The sequence below is a fragment of the Bos javanicus genome, chromosome 18 (assembly GCF_032452875.1).
Source record: "Bos javanicus breed banteng chromosome 18, ARS-OSU_banteng_1.0, whole genome shotgun sequence".
Taxonomy (NCBI): domain Eukaryota; kingdom Metazoa; phylum Chordata; class Mammalia; order Artiodactyla; family Bovidae; genus Bos; species Bos javanicus.
Genome location: NC_083885.1, coordinates 18,318,710 through 18,336,471, shown reverse-complemented (window position 1 = coordinate 18,336,471; position 17,762 = coordinate 18,318,710). Strand labels below are relative to the sequence as shown.

Sequence of the window (17,762 nt, the reverse complement as noted above, 5' to 3'; positions counted from 1 at the left end):
CATGTGGAATCTTAGCTTCCCAACCAGGGATCGAACTCACGTCCCCTGCATTGGAAGGTCAAGTCTTAACCACTGGACCGCCAGGGAAGTCCCTCTAAGCTCACTTCTACACTGGGTGTCCCAGGCTTTATTCTATTGAATCCCTCTGCCATGACTTTTGCAACACTTGAGTATCACTGGTGCTATGATTTACCTAGTAGTTTTAAGTCCTCTTTTCATACTTTAATTCATTTACTTAATTCTGCAAATGGAAAGTCAGTATCATTTGCTGTAAGTAGGCAGGAACCTTAAAAGTAAATTGAAAACAGACCCAAAGAAAAGCCTACGTTCAAGTTATTCCTGCCAGAAGTTGTGGCATTCTGAAAACCCTGAGCCTTGGGGTCTGTTCTTTCTTCGTTGGAACGTTAGAGAGAAATTAAAGACACAGCACCAAGTTGGAGGCCTTCTCCTCGGCCTGATGGTTGAAAAGGAATTGAAGGGGCATGGACTTTCTCACTTTGTGGATCAGTGTTAGGCTGCCCCTGAAATCATCATAGGTTCTAACCGTGGTGCACAGCCCATGTTTGAGGGAACACGGGTCGGCGGAGGGCCTCCTCCCCCAGCTTGAGTGCCCCCACCTCCCAGCATCTCTAGATGAGGAAATGGAAATGGCACCCCCGTCTAGTACTCTTGCCAGGATAATCCCATGGACAGAGGAGCCTGGCGGGCTACAGTCCTTGGGGTCGCAGAGACAGACACGACTGAGCACACACACATGTGCACACCTCCCAGCATGGCACCCCCTCCTGCTCACATGTCCCTGATTCTGCCCAGGAGTGAGCTGTCTGGCATCCACTGGCTTCCCCCAGGGCAGAGCTCCCTAGAGCCCCACAAATGAGCGTGAGCTGCTCCAGGCAGACATACCCATCCCTCTCCTGGACGCATCGACCTACTGTCTCCTTAGGCCCAGATGAACCTCAAAATGTGTGCCTGACCATACCCATGAGGGAGACCACTACCCCCGCCCCCTGAGATTTGCTGGGAGGTGAGGGAGCTGAGTGCTGAGTAACAGGTTGGTTTAGGTGGCTGATAGAGGGACATCTTTGGTGAGCACCATGGCCTGAACAAGGGCTTGGAGGCTGGGCTGGGTGAGGCCTGCTCTCTGATGACAGGAGGTGGTTTTGATGGCTTTCTGGAGAAATAGGGAGTCATTCTAGGCTCCTCCCACTAACTGCTGTGAAACTCAGGGCCCTTCCCCTCTCTGAGTCTCAGATGTCTGCTCTGGAAAATGGGGAAATGATGGTGGGCACCATGTAGGATGGAGGTGGGCATTTAAGGAGATAAAGCTTATGAGGAGCTTGGCACTGTGCTTGGCACTCACGGAGGGCTCTGAGGTTGGTGGCTGCAGAGTGGGACTAGACCATGGGGAGTGGGAGGTGATACGAGCCTGAGGTTCAAAAACTGGCTCAGTGTGGCTGTGCCTCAGACCTGAAAGGACACAGGAGACACAGGCTCCACAAAGCCTCAAAATACCAGTGATGTCAGATCCACAATTCAGGGTGAAAAGTGGCCTCATGGAAGTATCCCCAGGGTCGGGGAGGGGCACTGATGGTGGCAGAGGGAGTCAGGGAAGGCTTCCTGGAGTCAGTGTCTTGGAGGAGTACCTGCTGGGCATGCCTTGGTAGCAGTACGGGCTTCTGAAGGTGTTGCTCACTTACCTCCCCACAAGGCAGAAAGAACAGCCTCCCCCTTTCAGAGCCTCCACTCCAGATGCCACATGCTCTCTTCACTGAAGTTGGCAGAGGAGATGCCCAAATACTTCTCAGGAGCTTCGAGGACTTGCAGACTATAGCTCCGACATCTGCAGCTAAAACTTAGGAACGGGAAGAATGCTATCCAAATAAACTTAATCCTAATCAAAGGATTATTTTCTTACAGAAAAGCCTCACCTATACTTAATAGTTTTAAATTGTTCCGGGTACCAATTAGACTTTTAATTTTGCTGTTCCCTCCGGCGGCTGGAGGATGTGTGTGGTTTGCGTTTAATCAGAGTTGATTTTTTTTTTTTTTTTTGCTGGTTCTGGGAGAGGGGAGGAGATGAGAAGACTGTTTCGGGGTTTCCTTCTGGTCCTACCAGGGCCTGGTCTAGGGGAGAGTTGCTGGGACCCTCGAGTTTGGGGCTGTCTGCTGGGGCAGTGTGGACATCTCCAGGGAGCAAACCAGAGTCCCCTTGTGCCTGCTTAGAGGCAGCTGGGAGTTTCTGCCTCTGCATTTCTGCCTGGAGAACACAACGCTAAGTTAAATGTATGGATTATCCAAAAATTTCTGCAGCAATAGGGTGAGTTATTATTGATTCACAGAGCACGACAAAACATCGCTGCATGAATTAGCAAACAGCTGTTTCTAATTTGAGTTTAGAACGGTACACAGAGGAACTTGTTTCTCTGTTCACTCCTTTCATTTATAATGAATTTTAATCACCGCTACAGGTGAGAAAAATGTAGAAACAAGCTTGTATCTTGTGGAAGAAACAAAGGAGAGACAGATGCTAACAGATTTCCAGTCTGTGATAAAAGGGATGTTTTGGTACACTTTACATGTAATTAGAGCACAGCTGTTTCCAGTCCCAGGTCCACGAACACGGCCGAATGTGGGCTCCGCCGATCTCCAAAGGGAGTAAAGAAAAACAGTGATTCAACCCTGAAAGCATTTCGCTTTCTGTTGAGTTGAACAGAGAGCCCTTCGCTCCGGCCCTTGGCAGTGTTGTTCTGTAAAGCCTGATGGAGGTGACTTCAGAGGTGCTGTCTCTGCGCCTGTGACCGTGGGAAGCCGGTGGGCTGAGGTTGGGGTGTGCAGGGAGCCCTGGCCAGGGGGCTGATGGGAAAGCCCTCCAGAGCCCCTCTGCTAGCTGCAAGTGCCCCATCTTTGGGGAGCCTCTGGTGGGGGAATATCAGGCCCTCCTTTCCTGGCAGGAGTTGATGGTGACACTCCTCCACATTAGCTAGTTTGATCATCGCCAGCTCTCGGGTGAGTTGATGAGCTCTGGCTTTTTTCCCCCCCTGGTCTGTTTAATTTCTGCAATAAAACTCAAGCTCAATTGCATTTTCAATATCAGTGCTAAGTAAATTTATCTAAGGGATGGAGCAGCCAGGCAGGCTGTGTGTTCTGTGAGGTCAGAGGCTTCAAGGGGAAAGGCGCATGTCTCCTTTCTGCCCGGCATGTCCAGCGGTCCTTTGGGGATGGTGGGCCTAGTGGGTGAAGGGGGCAGGGATGTCCTGGGAGTCAGACCTCATTCCCCATCCCCTCCATCATGTGCCTGGAGACCCAGGTCCAAGTTCCAACAAGGCTGCTGATGCCTGAGCTTCTGTGTTTATATGACGAGAGGATTGGCTGGGTGCTCTTGAAGGCTTCTCCGCTCTCTGATGTCCTAGGATTGTAAATGCAAGGACCCAATGGGCCTCTATGCAGGTTGGGTGTCTTTTGCTTTGAAAACCACCTTCTGAGGTGGTAACTGCTGGTCCTTAACTTAGACCTTCCTGGTTGTTAAGCAGAACTCAGGAAGATGGGGCTGCTCACTGTCTTGTGCTATCCACACCCTCATGGCTATTGCCTGTCTCTCTTGCCTGCCTCTCTCTCCCTTTCTCTGCTCTGTGACCTTATGTTGAGCTGGGAGGGAGCCAATAGCCAGTGACTATTTTTATTTTATAGAACATTTCTCATATATGGGGGCATGCGTACGTGCTAAGTCGCTTTAGTCGTGTCCATCTCTTTGCGACCTTATGGACTGTAGCCTGCCAGGCTCCTCTGTCCATGGGATTCTCCAAGCGAGAATACTGGAGTGGATTGCCATGCCCTCCTCCAGGGGATCTTCCCGATTCAGGGATGGAACCTCCATCTCTTATGTCTCCTGCACTGGCAGACAGGTTCTTTACCACTAGCATCACCTGGGAAGCCCTTCTTTTATATAATGTGTTACAAATATTCACTTATTTCCTCTGCATAGTAATTCTATAATTGGGACTGTTATTATTCCCATTTTACAGATGAGAAAACTGAGGCTGGTTTCTTCTTCTGTGAAACTGAGATTTATTAACTTGATGGAGCTGGGAATCTGAGGCTCTAAAGTCCAGCTGCTGGACTCAGCCACCAAGCAAACACAAGTGCCTTCAGGGCCAGGACACCTTGAGATGGGGAAGGGAGCCCTGTGGGTCTGGACAGACAACAGAGGAAGCGCATCTGGTTCTAAGTGGGAGCCACATTGCTGATCCATCATGGAGGCACCAGACGCAGGTCCCGTGCCTCCAGGTCTTTGCCCCTCCTTTTAGAAAACGTGGACGTGATTTAAAACACTCGAGTTCTTGATTTCTAACTGTTGGCATTTTTACATAATAACCGATGGCCAGGTGGTCCCCAGACTGTCTGGCAGGAGGACAGCCACGGTGGTCTCTGCCCCTCTGCTCAGGTGATCATTCTTCTCAGTCCAGCTGACTGAGTCCAGTCCCAGCCTTTTCATTTGCCATTGCTCTGTGACATCGGGAAGTGATCTAACCTCTCTGTTCTATTTTCTCATTCCTGGAGCTGACCTCACAACTCACAGTGTAAACGCAGATACTTTGTGAAAGAGGGATACAGGCTGGGTGGGAAGCTGGGTTCCCTCCGGGGTACCTGGGATTGTGGCACCCTGCTTACTTGTAATATGGGAATAACCACCGCCACCACCACCTCAGCCATGAAAAGCTGCTCCAGTGTCAGAGGGATAATGGGTGTGAAAATGCTGTGTAAAATTTTAAATGCCAGGCAGTTGATGGGATTTAGTTAATGAAAGTAGTACATGTTACATTGGTAATCTTCTTGTTCTGTAGCCAACATTTACTGAATACTTAGCAGCATATGCACATTTTTTAAGGTAGACACTTAAAAAAATAAGGTAAATTGTTTTTTTTCTTTTAAATTATTTATGTGTTTTTATTTGGCTGCGCTGGGTCTTAGCTGTGGCACACACGGTCTTCAGTCTTAATTGCTGCATGGGGAATCTCTTAGTTGTGGGAGCTTCAGTTGTGACATTCAAACTCTTAGTTGCTGAGTATGGGAGTTAGTTCTCTGAGCAGGAATGGAACCTGGGCCCCCTGCATTGGGGACGTGGAGTCTTAGCTGCTGCAACACCAGGGAAGTCCCAAGGTAGACAGTATTGTTGTCTCCATCCTCTGGATGAAGAAATAGGGGCTCAGAAAGGTGCAGAGATTTGTCTGTGATCACACAGCTAATGAGTGGCAACTTAGCCTAAGTGAGCCTGAACTCTCAAACCGTGGCTCTGCTGTCTCCCAATGGCTGGTGTGTCCCTGATATTGACTACGTCTCTTTAAAATAACGCCAGTGGTTTTGACTCCCCAGGAGATTTGTTAAGGGCCTGGATGGCAGTTATTTGTTGTCAGGTGGCATTTCAGCAGCTCCCAGAGACAGCTAGAAAAAGGCATGCAGAGCCATGGCTTTCGGTCTGTTGGGTGGTCTGCAGGCTTTCAAGGCTGTATGCAAAGTGTCCCTTAGAGGCAGGTCAGAGAATAGGACCCGACCCTTCCCCACCAGGGCAGCTGGGGAAGCAGCCCCTAAGGGCAAGAATGCCTTGGTTCTCCTCAGTTTGGGGTTGCTGACCTCTGCATCCCAGCCTCCACCCCAGCGCTGTCTGTTGACCCCTGAAACCACCACCCTCCCGCCCCACCCGCTTATTTTTTATATCCAAACTGAAAGAATGATCCCCAATTTCCCTGTCTGTGGCCTCACTGGGCATGAAGAGATTGTATCCACGAAGGCACTCTGCGCTCCCTGGAGCAGAGAAGGGTGTCTATGAGTTGCTGTTATTTTTATTAAAAGCTTAATTCTAATTCATGATTTCAGTTGGAGCCATGTCAGTTCCTGGTAACCTCCATGGGGCTCCTTAACCTACCTCTGAGCAGAGACCCTCCAGCTGCCTCATCTCTCTTCTTTCCAGGGTGGACTCCTGATTTCTAAGGGGTTGGGCCTCCATCCTTTACACCATACCTTCAGATGTCCCTTTAAGAAAATCAAATACCTAGATGCAAGACTGACTGCTTACATGAAAGATTTTTTTTTTTTTTTTCCTCTTTCAAAGTGCTTCAAAGTAGCAAAGCATTGGTTGAGAGTTGAAACTTGAGATAGTAACTAATTGACAGAGAGGCTGGGCAGTCAAGAGCAGAGAAACCTAAGAATGCTGGGAACCTTCTGTAAACCCTTAGAGGTCCAAGCATATAGAGCAGGCTCAACAAATATGTGCTGAGGGAAAGCCAGGAGATAGCCAGCAGAGAGCTAGGATACCTACTATCTGCCATTCCTCATTCCTGTACCCAGGGAAGCCATTACTAGCTGATCACAGACTCTTAGAGCTACAAAGGCTCTTAGAAGACCAATTCATCTGATTCATTCTCTCTGGAGTTGGGAAAAGGAAAGCACGAAGAGGGGATGTACTTGCCTATGGTTATTTAGTGCCAGAATCTGAACCTAGTTTAGCAGTGATCTCATCCACCATGCTTATGGTTTCACCCTGGGCTCATGGCCTCACCCTCTAGGCTCAAAGTTCTACTTGCCCTCTGTGTTATCTTTTTTTTAATGAAAAGTAGCACATGTTTGCAGCCAAGTAATTTTATTAGCCTATTTCCTGCCTGTAGAATTTGGAGGTTCCACAGCCTGCTTTCACCTCCTTTTTGGTCCAGGCTGGCAGCATTTCTGCTGGGTAAACTTTCCAGAAACTTGGTGGTCTCCTGTGTATGTCATGGGGAATCTATTCCATTGGATAAGAGGTCCCTATGTAGATTTTTTCCCCCCTAGATAATCCCATCTCCACTTTCGGCTTCTGCTCTGATGGTTCCAGGGCAATGCCCTCAGATTTCCTAGATGCTCTCTGGTGAATCACATTCTTAATCTCTTCAAAGAGCCTTTTGTGTGACTGAGTGCTTCAGCCTTTTGCTTTTTCTGAGATACAAGCAAACTGCATAGTCACACTTTCAGTCTTTTCTCCAGAGCATGCTTTGCTGATAGTGAATCTCTTAATTATAATGTCTTTTGCAATCTGGTTAAGCTGAGAACTTCTAAAATCATCAATTCCTTGTTCCTCTTTGCTTAACTGTCTTCTCTCAATCCATCTCTTTCCTCTCTACTATAAGAAGCAAGAAGAAACCGGCCATACCTTCAACAAGTTGTTTGGAAATCTTCTCAGCCAAATATCCATTTTTTACCCATTACAAGTCCTGCTTTTCACATAAGTTGGGGGGCGTGATTCCATTAAACTTCCTGACTCTATATAACAAGGATCCCTCTCTTCCAGTTTCCAATATCAAGTTCCTCATCTTCTAAGCCCTCACCATCAATCCCTTTTATGTTCCTGTTTCTCTTATCAGTCTGTTCATGATATTTATGTATTTTTTATGGTGACTTAGGTTTTTTCAAATGTACTCTTCCTTCTGAGTCTTCTCTGAGTCATTAATATCTGTATTTCTATGAATAATCTTGTAAAGGCAATATAGGCATTTTTCTATCACACTCTTGAAAATTCTAGTCACTGCCCACTGCCCAATTCCAAAGCCACTTCCACACTTTTCTGGTATTTGTAATATCACCCCCTGCTCCTGGTACCAATATCTGTTTTCATTTCCTACTGTTGCTGTAGCAAATTAGCATGGACTTAGTGGCTTAAAACAAGAACAGATTATTATCTTACAATTCTGTAGGTCAGAAGTCTGGCATGGATCTCACTGGGCTAAAATTGCAGGGCTGTGTTCCTTTCTGAAGGCTCTGGAGAGAATCTGTTTTCATGCTTTTTCCATTTTTAGAGGCTGCCGGCGTTCCTTGGCTTGTGGCCCCCTTCCATCTTCAAAGCCAACAGTTGTATCACTCTGACCTCCTCTTTTGCCTCCCTCTTCTGCATTAAGGACCCTTGTCATTACATTGGGCCCTCCCAGATAATTCAGCATAATCTCTTTATCTGAAGGTCATCTAATTAGCGATCTTAATTCTATCTACAACCTTAATTCACCTTTGCCATATAATATAACATATTCATAGTTTCTGGGGATTAGGACATCAACATTTTGTGGAGAGGGGGGAGTATTATTCTGCCTACTACAATCTCACAGATGGGTTTTGCCCAGACTGTTTGAGCATCCTGCTGTATCTGCCACCAAGTGAGGCAAGAGGCCAGCTACAAGGGACTTCCAGTGGCTACAGGGACCACTACCGGTCATCCAGTGGCTAAGACTCCATGCTCCCAATGCTGGGGGCCCGGGTTCTACCCCCGGTGAGGGAACTAAATCCGACATAATGCAACTAAAGATCCCACATGCTGCAACGAAGACCTGACTCAGCCAAGTAAATATTTTTAAAAAGGAGGGCAGCCACATTCAGTGGTGCTTGGCATCAGAGCCAGCTTCTGGTGATCCACCGCTGACTTTGCCTGCTTTGGGACACATCGTTGTGGCAGGTGAGCTTGTAAAGTGTGAGAGCTCTTCGTGGCTCTCCTTGAGTTACAGTGCTTGGCACCAAGCAGCTTTTGCAGTGGGGCGGGCTCTGAACTGGGCCTGGAGAGGCAGTGTAGTCTAACAGTTAGTGAGTGGCTTTGGGGTGGGGGTAGTGGTACATTTGCTACTTGTTAACTCCATGTGCTCAGAAAGTTTCTTTCCTTCCTGGAGCCTCAGTTTGCAAGTTATAAAGAAGGAGATGTAATAATAGCGCCTGTCTCATAGTGATGTTGTCAAAACCAAATGAGAAAATGCTGGCAGAGTGTCTGGTTTATACGAAATACTCCATAAACAGTAACTACAGTGGTTTTTGTGAGTTTAGCCCTGGATCTGTCTGCTCCTGCCTTGTGGCCTCTGTCTCCCCACCTGGGAGGTAAGACGAGCGATGGCCCATTCACTTCCTCTTGCCTCCCCTCCCCCTTGCACTGATGTTGATTCTACGTGCGTGCATGTAGTTGAGTCAAGGAGTGTTCTGGGATGGATGGCCAGCTTTGCCACCTGGTAAGAGGTAAGGATCAGGGCAGGCACTCTTGTCCCACGTCTCTCACTGGGCTCTATGTCCAGTGTTCTTTCCTCTGGCCCAGTGCGTCTCCCACAGGCGCCAGTCCACCTTCTGTGTGCATCCAGGACTCTCCGTGGGGCAGCGTCCAGGGCAGCCCCCAGCACAGTCCCCTGTACTGGGGGCACTGGTGGATCTGGTGGGAACTTCACTCCTGGGGCTGCTCAGCTTTTTTCCCCTCGGGAGCCTGGCGGGCATGTTTATTCACCTGAACGGAACTGCCCATTCCAGGAATGTCCTAGAAACCTGGAGCTGCCTGGGCATCAGCTGTTTTCACTTTCCTGCCCACGGCAGCAACCCCTTCAGTGTTCTTTTCAGAGCCATCTATTCCTCGTGCAGAGCTTCAGTGATGGACGGCTCCCCCCACCACCTTCCTAGCCTGTGCCCCTCGCTGCAGGAAGGGCCCCTTTCTGTAAACTCTCGTGAGCTAGCTACTTCTCCCTGGCATCCCAGACTTCTTCTGCAGCTCCGACCTTTATTCTCTGTGACAGGAAGCGCATGGAGCTGCGGGTCCCAGCTATCCTGGGTGGTGGCCACTTGACTCCACCCAGTCCAGGTGTGTCTGAGGCCATGTTGTCAAGGCTGCAGACTCAGCCCGCAGAATTGACCCACTGTGGCCACGTGAGCTTGGGGTCGCCCGCCTCTTCTTCCGCTGATATATCCTGAAGCCCAGTCAATGTTCTTTTTACTACCTAATTCAGTTTTTATCGAAGTTTCTCCCCACTTTTATGCTTATTTTTGTTCTCTTCCTGCAGCCGACAGCAGAAGACCCATATAACCCATTTCCTATCAGCCCTTTTTGAGGATTAGTCATTTTTAAATGACTGCAATTTCCTTTTTGAAAGTGATTTTTATACTCATTTTTGTTCTGTTTCTTTAGCTGTACTTACTCTAGGTGAAAAGGGGAAGCCGAGGATCTGATATTAGTCACTGGGTTTCCCTCTTGATCTTCCGCTGTGACCATACCCTCTCCCAAAAGATAGAAGCAGGGTAGCATGGTGGATCAGAGTCGGACACAACCGAGTGACTGAGCATACACACACACACACACAGCCTGGTGGGTGAAAGCACCGACTCAGAACCAACTAACTAGGTTTGAACCCTGGCTCTCCTGCCTGCAAGCTGTGTGGCTTTAGGTAAGTTACTCAGCCTCTCTGTGCCTCAGTTTTCTTATGAACAGGGAAATAATAAGAGTAGTGCCTATCTCGTTGGGCTATTGAGAGGACTGAATGAGTTAAAGGAATGCCTGGCACATAGTAGAATCTATCAAAGCACTGACTTGGAAATGAAAAGGTGGCTGGTACAGCTGGTCTTTCCTTGAATCTACCTTCTCCCTGAGTTCTGAAACGTTCGAGCTGAAGGGGGTCTCGGGATTGCCTTCACCCCGTCTCTGCACCCCTTCCCTTTCTGTAGTCTGCCCAAGGGCATGTGCTGCACTGGTTCCATTTGTGTGATGACTAACAGCACGAGGGGAGCCTGGCTGCTGTAAGGACCCCCTTCTGCCAACCCCTCCCCTGCACATCCATCCTGAGTGCGCTGGCCCTGGCCCTCTCTCCAGCCTGCTCCTAGAACAGTAAGCTAAGTGCCCCTCACACAAAATGCATCTGGAGGGATGGGACGGATGGCAGCAGCCAAGGTTAAATGTTGTGAGAGTAAAAGGCTTTGAACAGGGCAGTCTGAGTTGGGTCTTTTATTTGTCAACATGCCCATTTCCCCTGATTGGGCCTTTTCAGTTTAAGGAGCCTTATTTCAATTCAGATGATTATAATCTCAGCAGTTGCTCAGTTTGTTGCTCCCAAAATAATGTGCTTTGCTGTAGTTTTGAGACTTGTTTACAGAAAAATAAAGCCAGCTGGGCAGCCCCGTGATGAACCTCAGGGGGCTGTGGTGCTGGGGCAGGTTGACCCTCCTTCTCAAAGACTGGGTGGATGAGGGGGTGCAGGGGAGAGTAGACCCCGAGATCCTGGCCACACACTGCTGGGGCTTCTGGCTGTGTGACTGAAGGCAAGTTCCTCACCTCTCTGAGTCTCAGCCTCCTCATCTCAAAAATGGGATGTTACCGATGGGAGGATGAAAGGAGAGTATTAATTGCGGTAATAGAAGCACTTAGCACAGTGCTGGCACTCGGGACATGCTCACTAAACGTAGCTGCTAATTTTATTAGCACTAGTGGTACTCATTAGTGCTAATTATGATTATTGGCCAAATAGCGCTTTTGTTTATCAGCTTTATTGAAGTGTAATTTGCATACCGTAGCACTCCCTTGTTTTAAGTGAGCAGTTCAGTGACGTTTAGTAAATTCACAGAGCTGTGCAGCCCTCACCGCAGTCCAGCTCGCAGGCATTTCCATGATCTCTGAAGGACGCCTCTTGCCCATTTGCAGTCAGTCCCTGCTCCATCCTCTGGCCTCAGGCAATCACTAATCTGCTTTCTGTCTCTACAGATGGGCCTGGTCTGGATAGTTCATGTGAATGGAATAAGAGTGCTTCTTCACGTTAAATTTTCTCAGCCACCCCTCACAGCGCATCTCTGTTTCAGCTGTGTGAGCTGACTTAAGAGTTTAGAGGAGCGCTCGTGGGGTGACAGGTGAACGCAGGAGCAGGGCTCAAGTGCAGGTGTCTGCTCTCATCCTTGGACAATGTGAATGAAAGACGTGTGCAGGCTTGGTCTTTCAGGTCAGGTGTCTTCCTTGCTCTCCTCGTCCATGAACCGGCTGGCTTTTGAGCCTGGATCCTCCACTTGTCAGCCAGCTTTGATGCCTCCTGGGCCTCGGGGGCCCCTCCCCACAATGCAGACAGTGGGCCATCCCAATGGCCCTGTCGGGCTCAAAGAAGAGTCAGACCGTGACTGCTTGGGAGCTTGTCATGGGCCCCCTCTCTCAGTCTCACCTATGCAGATGTCTTGCACGATTGACCTGTGTCAGGGCCCTGACAGTGGACAGGCCTGGCACTGTTCTTCCCTGGGGGGGGGGGCTCACGTGGCTGTGCCTCAGTTTCCTTGTCTGTCCAGTGGGAGGGGCCTTGGTCCCCACCACTTCTGTGCTGGAGACAGCCCTTAGTGATGCACACAGGAAAGGCTCCATGGCAGCTTGCACGAGTCTGAACTGAGACATCAAAATAATAAAACAGCCAGTGGAGCCCGACCAGGGGGCAGGGGCGAATGGGTCTCCCAGCTGCCCCAGCTCCAGCCATCTCCTCCCTTGAGTCCCTTTGTCTGCACCCCAAGGAGCCAGCTGGCAAGAGCCAGGAATTACCAGGCAGGGGCTGGGGCGCCTCTTGCCACATCTAATCCAAGGATTCGGCAGTGCTGGGTCCTTCTTGTCCAAAGGCCCTGTAACATGAGGCCCCCAGGGGAGCGGGTCCCTCATTCTGGGAGGCACCCCACACTGGGTTGGGTGACTGGGTTTCGGGGGTGGGGAGACTGCAGGGAGATCGGGACTCCGGGCCAGGAGCTTCCGAGAGCAGCATCCTTCCAGGCAGAGCTCTGCCAGTCATGCCAGCTGGGGTCAAGCACATCTTCACGGGGCCGGAGCCAAGGGCCCCGGGCGGGCACCAGGGTGGGGTGGGGCCTAGGAGCAGGCTTAGAGCCAGCTCTGAGGGGCCCTGGAAGACCCTCCAGCAGGCCTTGTTGTCTTTTCAAGTCTTGGGATTGGCAGTTGTGAGAGCCTGGGGTTGCAGTACCCCCGGTCTGAGCCACGTGCCTCCATGATGGTGTGTGTGTTTGTGTCTGCAGGTGAGTGTGTGTGTATGTTCAAGCCTGTGTGTGTACGTGGATGTGATAATGTAGGAATGGACGTGTGTGCATATGAGAGAGTACGTGATTGTACGGTTGTGTTTGTGATGGTGTGTATGACTGTGTGTGTGTGTGTGTGTGTGCAGGCGTGTGAGTGGTACTTGCCCAGCCTGGGAGTGAGGTCCCCTGCCTTTCCCTTCTAGAGGATCTGGGCTGCCTCTAGCCAAGAATTTCTGGGTTACATCTGTGAGGGCTTTTCTGAAGACTCAACCAGGCTGGCTGGGGGCCGGAGAGGCGGGACAGTGGTCTATTTCCTCGGGGTTAGAAGAGCAAGGTCAGTGCAGCCGAATCAGAGCTTTCATTTGTCTCTCTCCTGTCTGTAGCAGCCTGAGGTCCCTTTCATTCATTATTAAGTCTTAAATCCACCCAACACGAAACCTGAGCCACGGAACTCACTCCCTGCTCAGGCTGCTTTGGTTCAACCCCTGCCGCTTCTCAGGAAACTTCACTGGTTTAAGTTGCTGGGTCCAGTGTGCCTTTGTTTTTTCCAGAAACGGCCAATCCCTAGTTGGTTTCGTTTTCCTCTGAGGCTGGCCTGGCCAGCCAAGGCAGGGGGTGGGGGGCCCCTGTCCCTGGGGAGGGTGGGCCACACCAGTTGTTTGTGCAAAGCCCCACCCACGACCTACCCACCCCCCCCGCTGCCCCCTGCACCGCCCCAGTGGATTTAAGGGCCCATGAGGCTCTGAGCTCTGAGGCCATCTGGGTCCTGGCCCCAGCTCTGATCACTGCCCCTTCGGGCCATCTCCTGGGGTTCTGAGTGGACGTGGGGAAGATCCAGGGGTGGAGGGGAACAAAGAAGACCACCACCCTTGGGGTGATTTGAGCTGGGAGCCCCTCGGATCCTTCCCAAGTCCCCTGCCCCTGCTTGTCCCTTGGGCCTGAGGCCCTTGCGCCTCTTATGTCCGTGTGCACCTGAAGCAGCAGTCCCATCTCTATCAGTCCCCCTTCCCCATGGGATGTAGCAAGGCTGAATTCACTAAAAATGCATTTTACTTTCTTGTAAAGTTTTGCCCACACCCATCGCACCCAGTGGGGTTTCCCACCCAAGCTACAGGCTGCAGGGGGGAGTCAAGCCCCATGTCTGGATCAGGTGATGGGACTTACTTACCTCCTTTTGGCCTGATGGTCTGTGAGGTCATGTCTGGTGACTTTTTTCCCAGCCCCCTGCCCACCCTCCCCGTCAGGGAAGTGGCTGAGACCGCAGCTCCTGTTGCGGGGTGGGTACCACATTCAGCGAGGCCCGGGCAGGTGTTGCAGAGGGGAAAGGCACCTCCCCTCCGAACCCTGCCGCCCCTCTGCCACCCCCTCAGCAGATTGGAAGGCCCACATGTCCACATGCTTCCTGCCCGCCCCCTCAGACTCCCTCCTCCCACTCCCCCGTAGCAGTTGGCCAGCTGCACAGCCTCAGCCCGCGAGCTGTCGAAAAGCTGGCTCCGTCCTTGTTTCTCGCGGCCCTGGGAATTGCCTCTAATCTCCTTTCTGCCTTCCACCCCCCCACCCCCTGCAGATGGTGACGACGACCCACAACTCTCCTGGGTGGCCTCGTCTCCCTCCAGTAAGGATGTTGCGTCACCCACGCAGATGATCGGAGATGGGTGTGACCTGGGCCTGGGTGAGGAGGAAGGGGGCACGGGCCTGCCGTACCCTTGCCAGTTCTGCGACAAGTCCTTCATCCGCCTGAGCTACTTGAAGAGGCACGAGCAGATCCACAGCGACAAGCTGCCGTTCAAGTGCACCTACTGCAGCCGCCTCTTCAAGCACAAGAGGAGCCGCGACCGGCACATCAAGCTGCACACGGGCGACAAGAAATACCACTGTCACGAGTGCGAGGCGGCCTTCTCCCGCAGCGACCACCTCAAGATCCACCTGAAGACCCACAGCTCCAGCAAGCCCTTCAAGTGCACGGTCTGCAAGCGCGGCTTCTCCTCCACCAGCTCGCTGCAGAGCCACATGCAGGCACACAAGAAGAACAAGGAGCACCTGGCCAAGTCGGAGAAGGAGGCCAAGAAGGACGACTTCATGTGCGACTACTGTGAGGACACGTTCAGCCAGACCGAGGAGCTGGAGAAGCACGTGCTCACCCGCCACCCCCAGCTCTCTGAGAAGGCCGACCTGCAGTGCATCCACTGCCCCGAGGTCTTTGTCGACGAGAACGCGCTGCTCGCCCACATCCACCAAGCCCACGCCAACCAGAAACACAAGTGCCCCATGTGCCCCGAGCAGTTCTCCTCTGTGGAGGGCGTCTACTGCCACCTGGACAGCCACCGGCAGCCCGATTCCAGCAACCACAGTGTCAGCCCCGACCCCGTGCTGGGCAGCGTGGCCTCTATGAGCAGCGCCACACCGGACTCCAGCGCCTCCGTGGAGCGAGGCTCCACCCCGGACTCCACCTTGAAGCCGCTGCGGGGCCAGAAGAAGATGCGGGATGACGGGCAGGGCTGGTCCAAGGTGGTGTACAGCTGCCCCTACTGCTCCAAGCGGGACTTCAACAGCCTGGCTGTGCTGGAGATCCACCTGAAGACCATCCACGCAGATAAGCCGCAGCAGAGCCACACGTGTCAGATCTGCCTGGACTCCATGCCCACCCTCTACAACCTCAACGAGCACGTCCGCAAGCTGCACAAGAACCACGCATACCCCGTAATGCAGTTCGGCAGCATCTCCGCCTTCCACTGCAACTACTGCCCCGAAATGTTTGCCGACATCAACAGCCTGCAGGAGCACATCCGGGTCTCCCACTGCGGCCCCAACGCCAACCCACCCGACGGCAACAACGCCTTCTTCTGCAACCAGTGCTCCATGGGCTTCCTGACCGAGTCCTCCCTCACGGAGCACATCCAGCAGGCCCACTGCAGTGTGGGCAGCGCCAAGCTGGAGTCTCCGGTCGTGCAGCCCACGCAGTCCTTCATGGAGGTCTACTCCTGCCCCTACTGCACCAACTCTCCCATCTTCGGCTCCATCCTGAAGCTCACCAAGCACATCAAGGAGAACCACAAGAACATCCCACTGGCCCACAGTAAGAAGTCCAAGGCGGAACAGAGCCCGGTCTCGTCGGATGTGGAGGTGTCTTCCCCGAAGCGGCAGCGGCTCTCGGCGAGCGCCAACTCCATCTCCAACGGCGAGTACCCGTGCAACCAGTGTGACCTCAAGTTCTCCAACTTTGAGAGCTTCCAGACCCACCTGAAGCTGCACCTGGAGCTGCTGCTGCGGAAGCAGGCGTGCCCCCAGTGCAAGGAGGACTTCGACTCGCAGGAGTCCCTGCTGCAGCACCTGACCGTGCACTACATGACCACGTCCACCCACTACGTGTGCGAGAGCTGCGACAAGCAGTTCTCCTCGGTGGACGACCTGCAGAAGCACCTGCTGGACATGCACACCTTCGTGCTCTACCACTGCACCCTGTGTCAGGAGGTCTTCGACTCCAAGGTGTCCATCCAGGTGCATCTGGCAGTGAAGCACAGCAATGAGAAGAAGATGTTCCGCTGCACGGCCTGCAACTGGGACTTCCGCAAGGAGGCCGACCTGCAGGTGCACGTCAAGCACAGCCACCTGGGCAACCCGGCCAGGGCCCACAAGTGCATCTTCTGCGGGGAGACCTTCAGCACCGAGGTGGAGCTGCAGTGCCACATCACCACGCACAGCAAGAAGTACAACTGCAAGTTCTGCAGCAAGGCCTTCCACGCCATCATCCTGCTGGAGAAGCACCTGCGGGAGAAGCACTGTGTGTTCGACGCGGCGGCCGAGAACGGCACGGCCAACGGGGTGCCCCCGGCCGCCGCCAAGAAGGCCGAGCCGGCCGACCTGCCGGGCGTGCTGCTGAAGAACCCCGAGGCGCCCAACAGCCACGAGGCGAGTGAGGATGACGTGGACGCGTCGGAGCCCATGTACGGCTGCGACATCTGCGGGGCGGCCTACACCATGGAGGTGCTGCTGCAGAACCACCGGCTACGGGACCACAACATCCGGCCGGGCGAGGACGACGGCTCGCGGAAGAAGGCCGAGTTCATCAAGGGCAGCCACAAGTGCAACGTGTGCTCGCGGACTTTCTTCTCGGAGAACGGGCTCCGGGAGCACCTGCAGACCCACCGGGGCCCCGCCAAGCACTACATGTGCCCCATCTGCGGCGAGCGTTTCCCCTCGCTGCTGACGCTCACCGAGCACAAGGTGACCCACAGCAAGAGCCTGGACACGGGCACCTGCCGCATCTGCAAGATGCCTCTGCAGAGCGAGGAGGAGTTCATCGAGCACTGCCAGATGCACCCCGACCTGCGCAACTCCCTCACGGGCTTCCGCTGCGTGGTCTGCATGCAGACGGTCACCTCCACGCTCGAGCTCAAGATCCACGGCACCTTCCACATGCAGAAGCTGGCGGGCAGCTCGGCCGCGTCCTCCCCCAACGGTCAGGGGCTGCAGAAGCTCTACAAGTGTGCCCTATGCCTCAAAGAGTTTCGCAGCAAGCAGGACCTGGTGAAGCTCGACGTCAACGGGCTCCCCTACGGCCTCTGTGCCGGCTGCATGGCCCGCAGCGCCAATGGACAGGTGGGCGGCCTGGCCCCGCCCGAGCCTGCAGACCGGCCCTGCGCCGGCCTCCGCTGCCCCGAGTGCAGCGTCAAGTTTGAGAGCGCGGAGGACCTGGAGAGCCACATGCAGGTGGACCACCGTGACCTCACCCCGGAGACCAGTGGGCCCCGGAAAGGCGCCCAGACGTCGCCAGTGCCCCGGGTAAGTACAGCCCTCCCCAGCCTGCCCCAGCCTGCCCCAGCCTGCCCCACCCCCGCTCCATGGGGCTCCGCGCGCATGCCCACAAGAGGCCGCTTGTCGAGCTCTGCGTTTCCCTTCTAGTCGCGGACCGGAGAAGCAGGGTTCTCCTCCAGCGGTTAAGCACATCTGATGATCGCAGTAAGCTC

The 17,762-nt window shown here is 53.0% G+C and overlaps 1 protein-coding gene across 3 annotated transcripts in view; it reads left to right on the top strand.

Annotated features, from left to right (window-relative positions):
- ZNF423 (zinc finger protein 423) overlaps positions 1-17,762 on the top strand; it is a 345,767-nt gene that overhangs the window by 181,761 nt on the left and 146,244 nt on the right. For all 3 annotated transcript variants that reach the window (XM_061387117.1, XM_061387119.1, XM_061387118.1), the window contains one exon: positions 14,363-17,577. In XM_061387117.1, the coding sequence (XP_061243101.1) occupies positions 14,363-17,577 (3,215 nt within the window). The remainder of the gene's footprint in view (positions 1-14,362; positions 17,578-17,762) is intronic.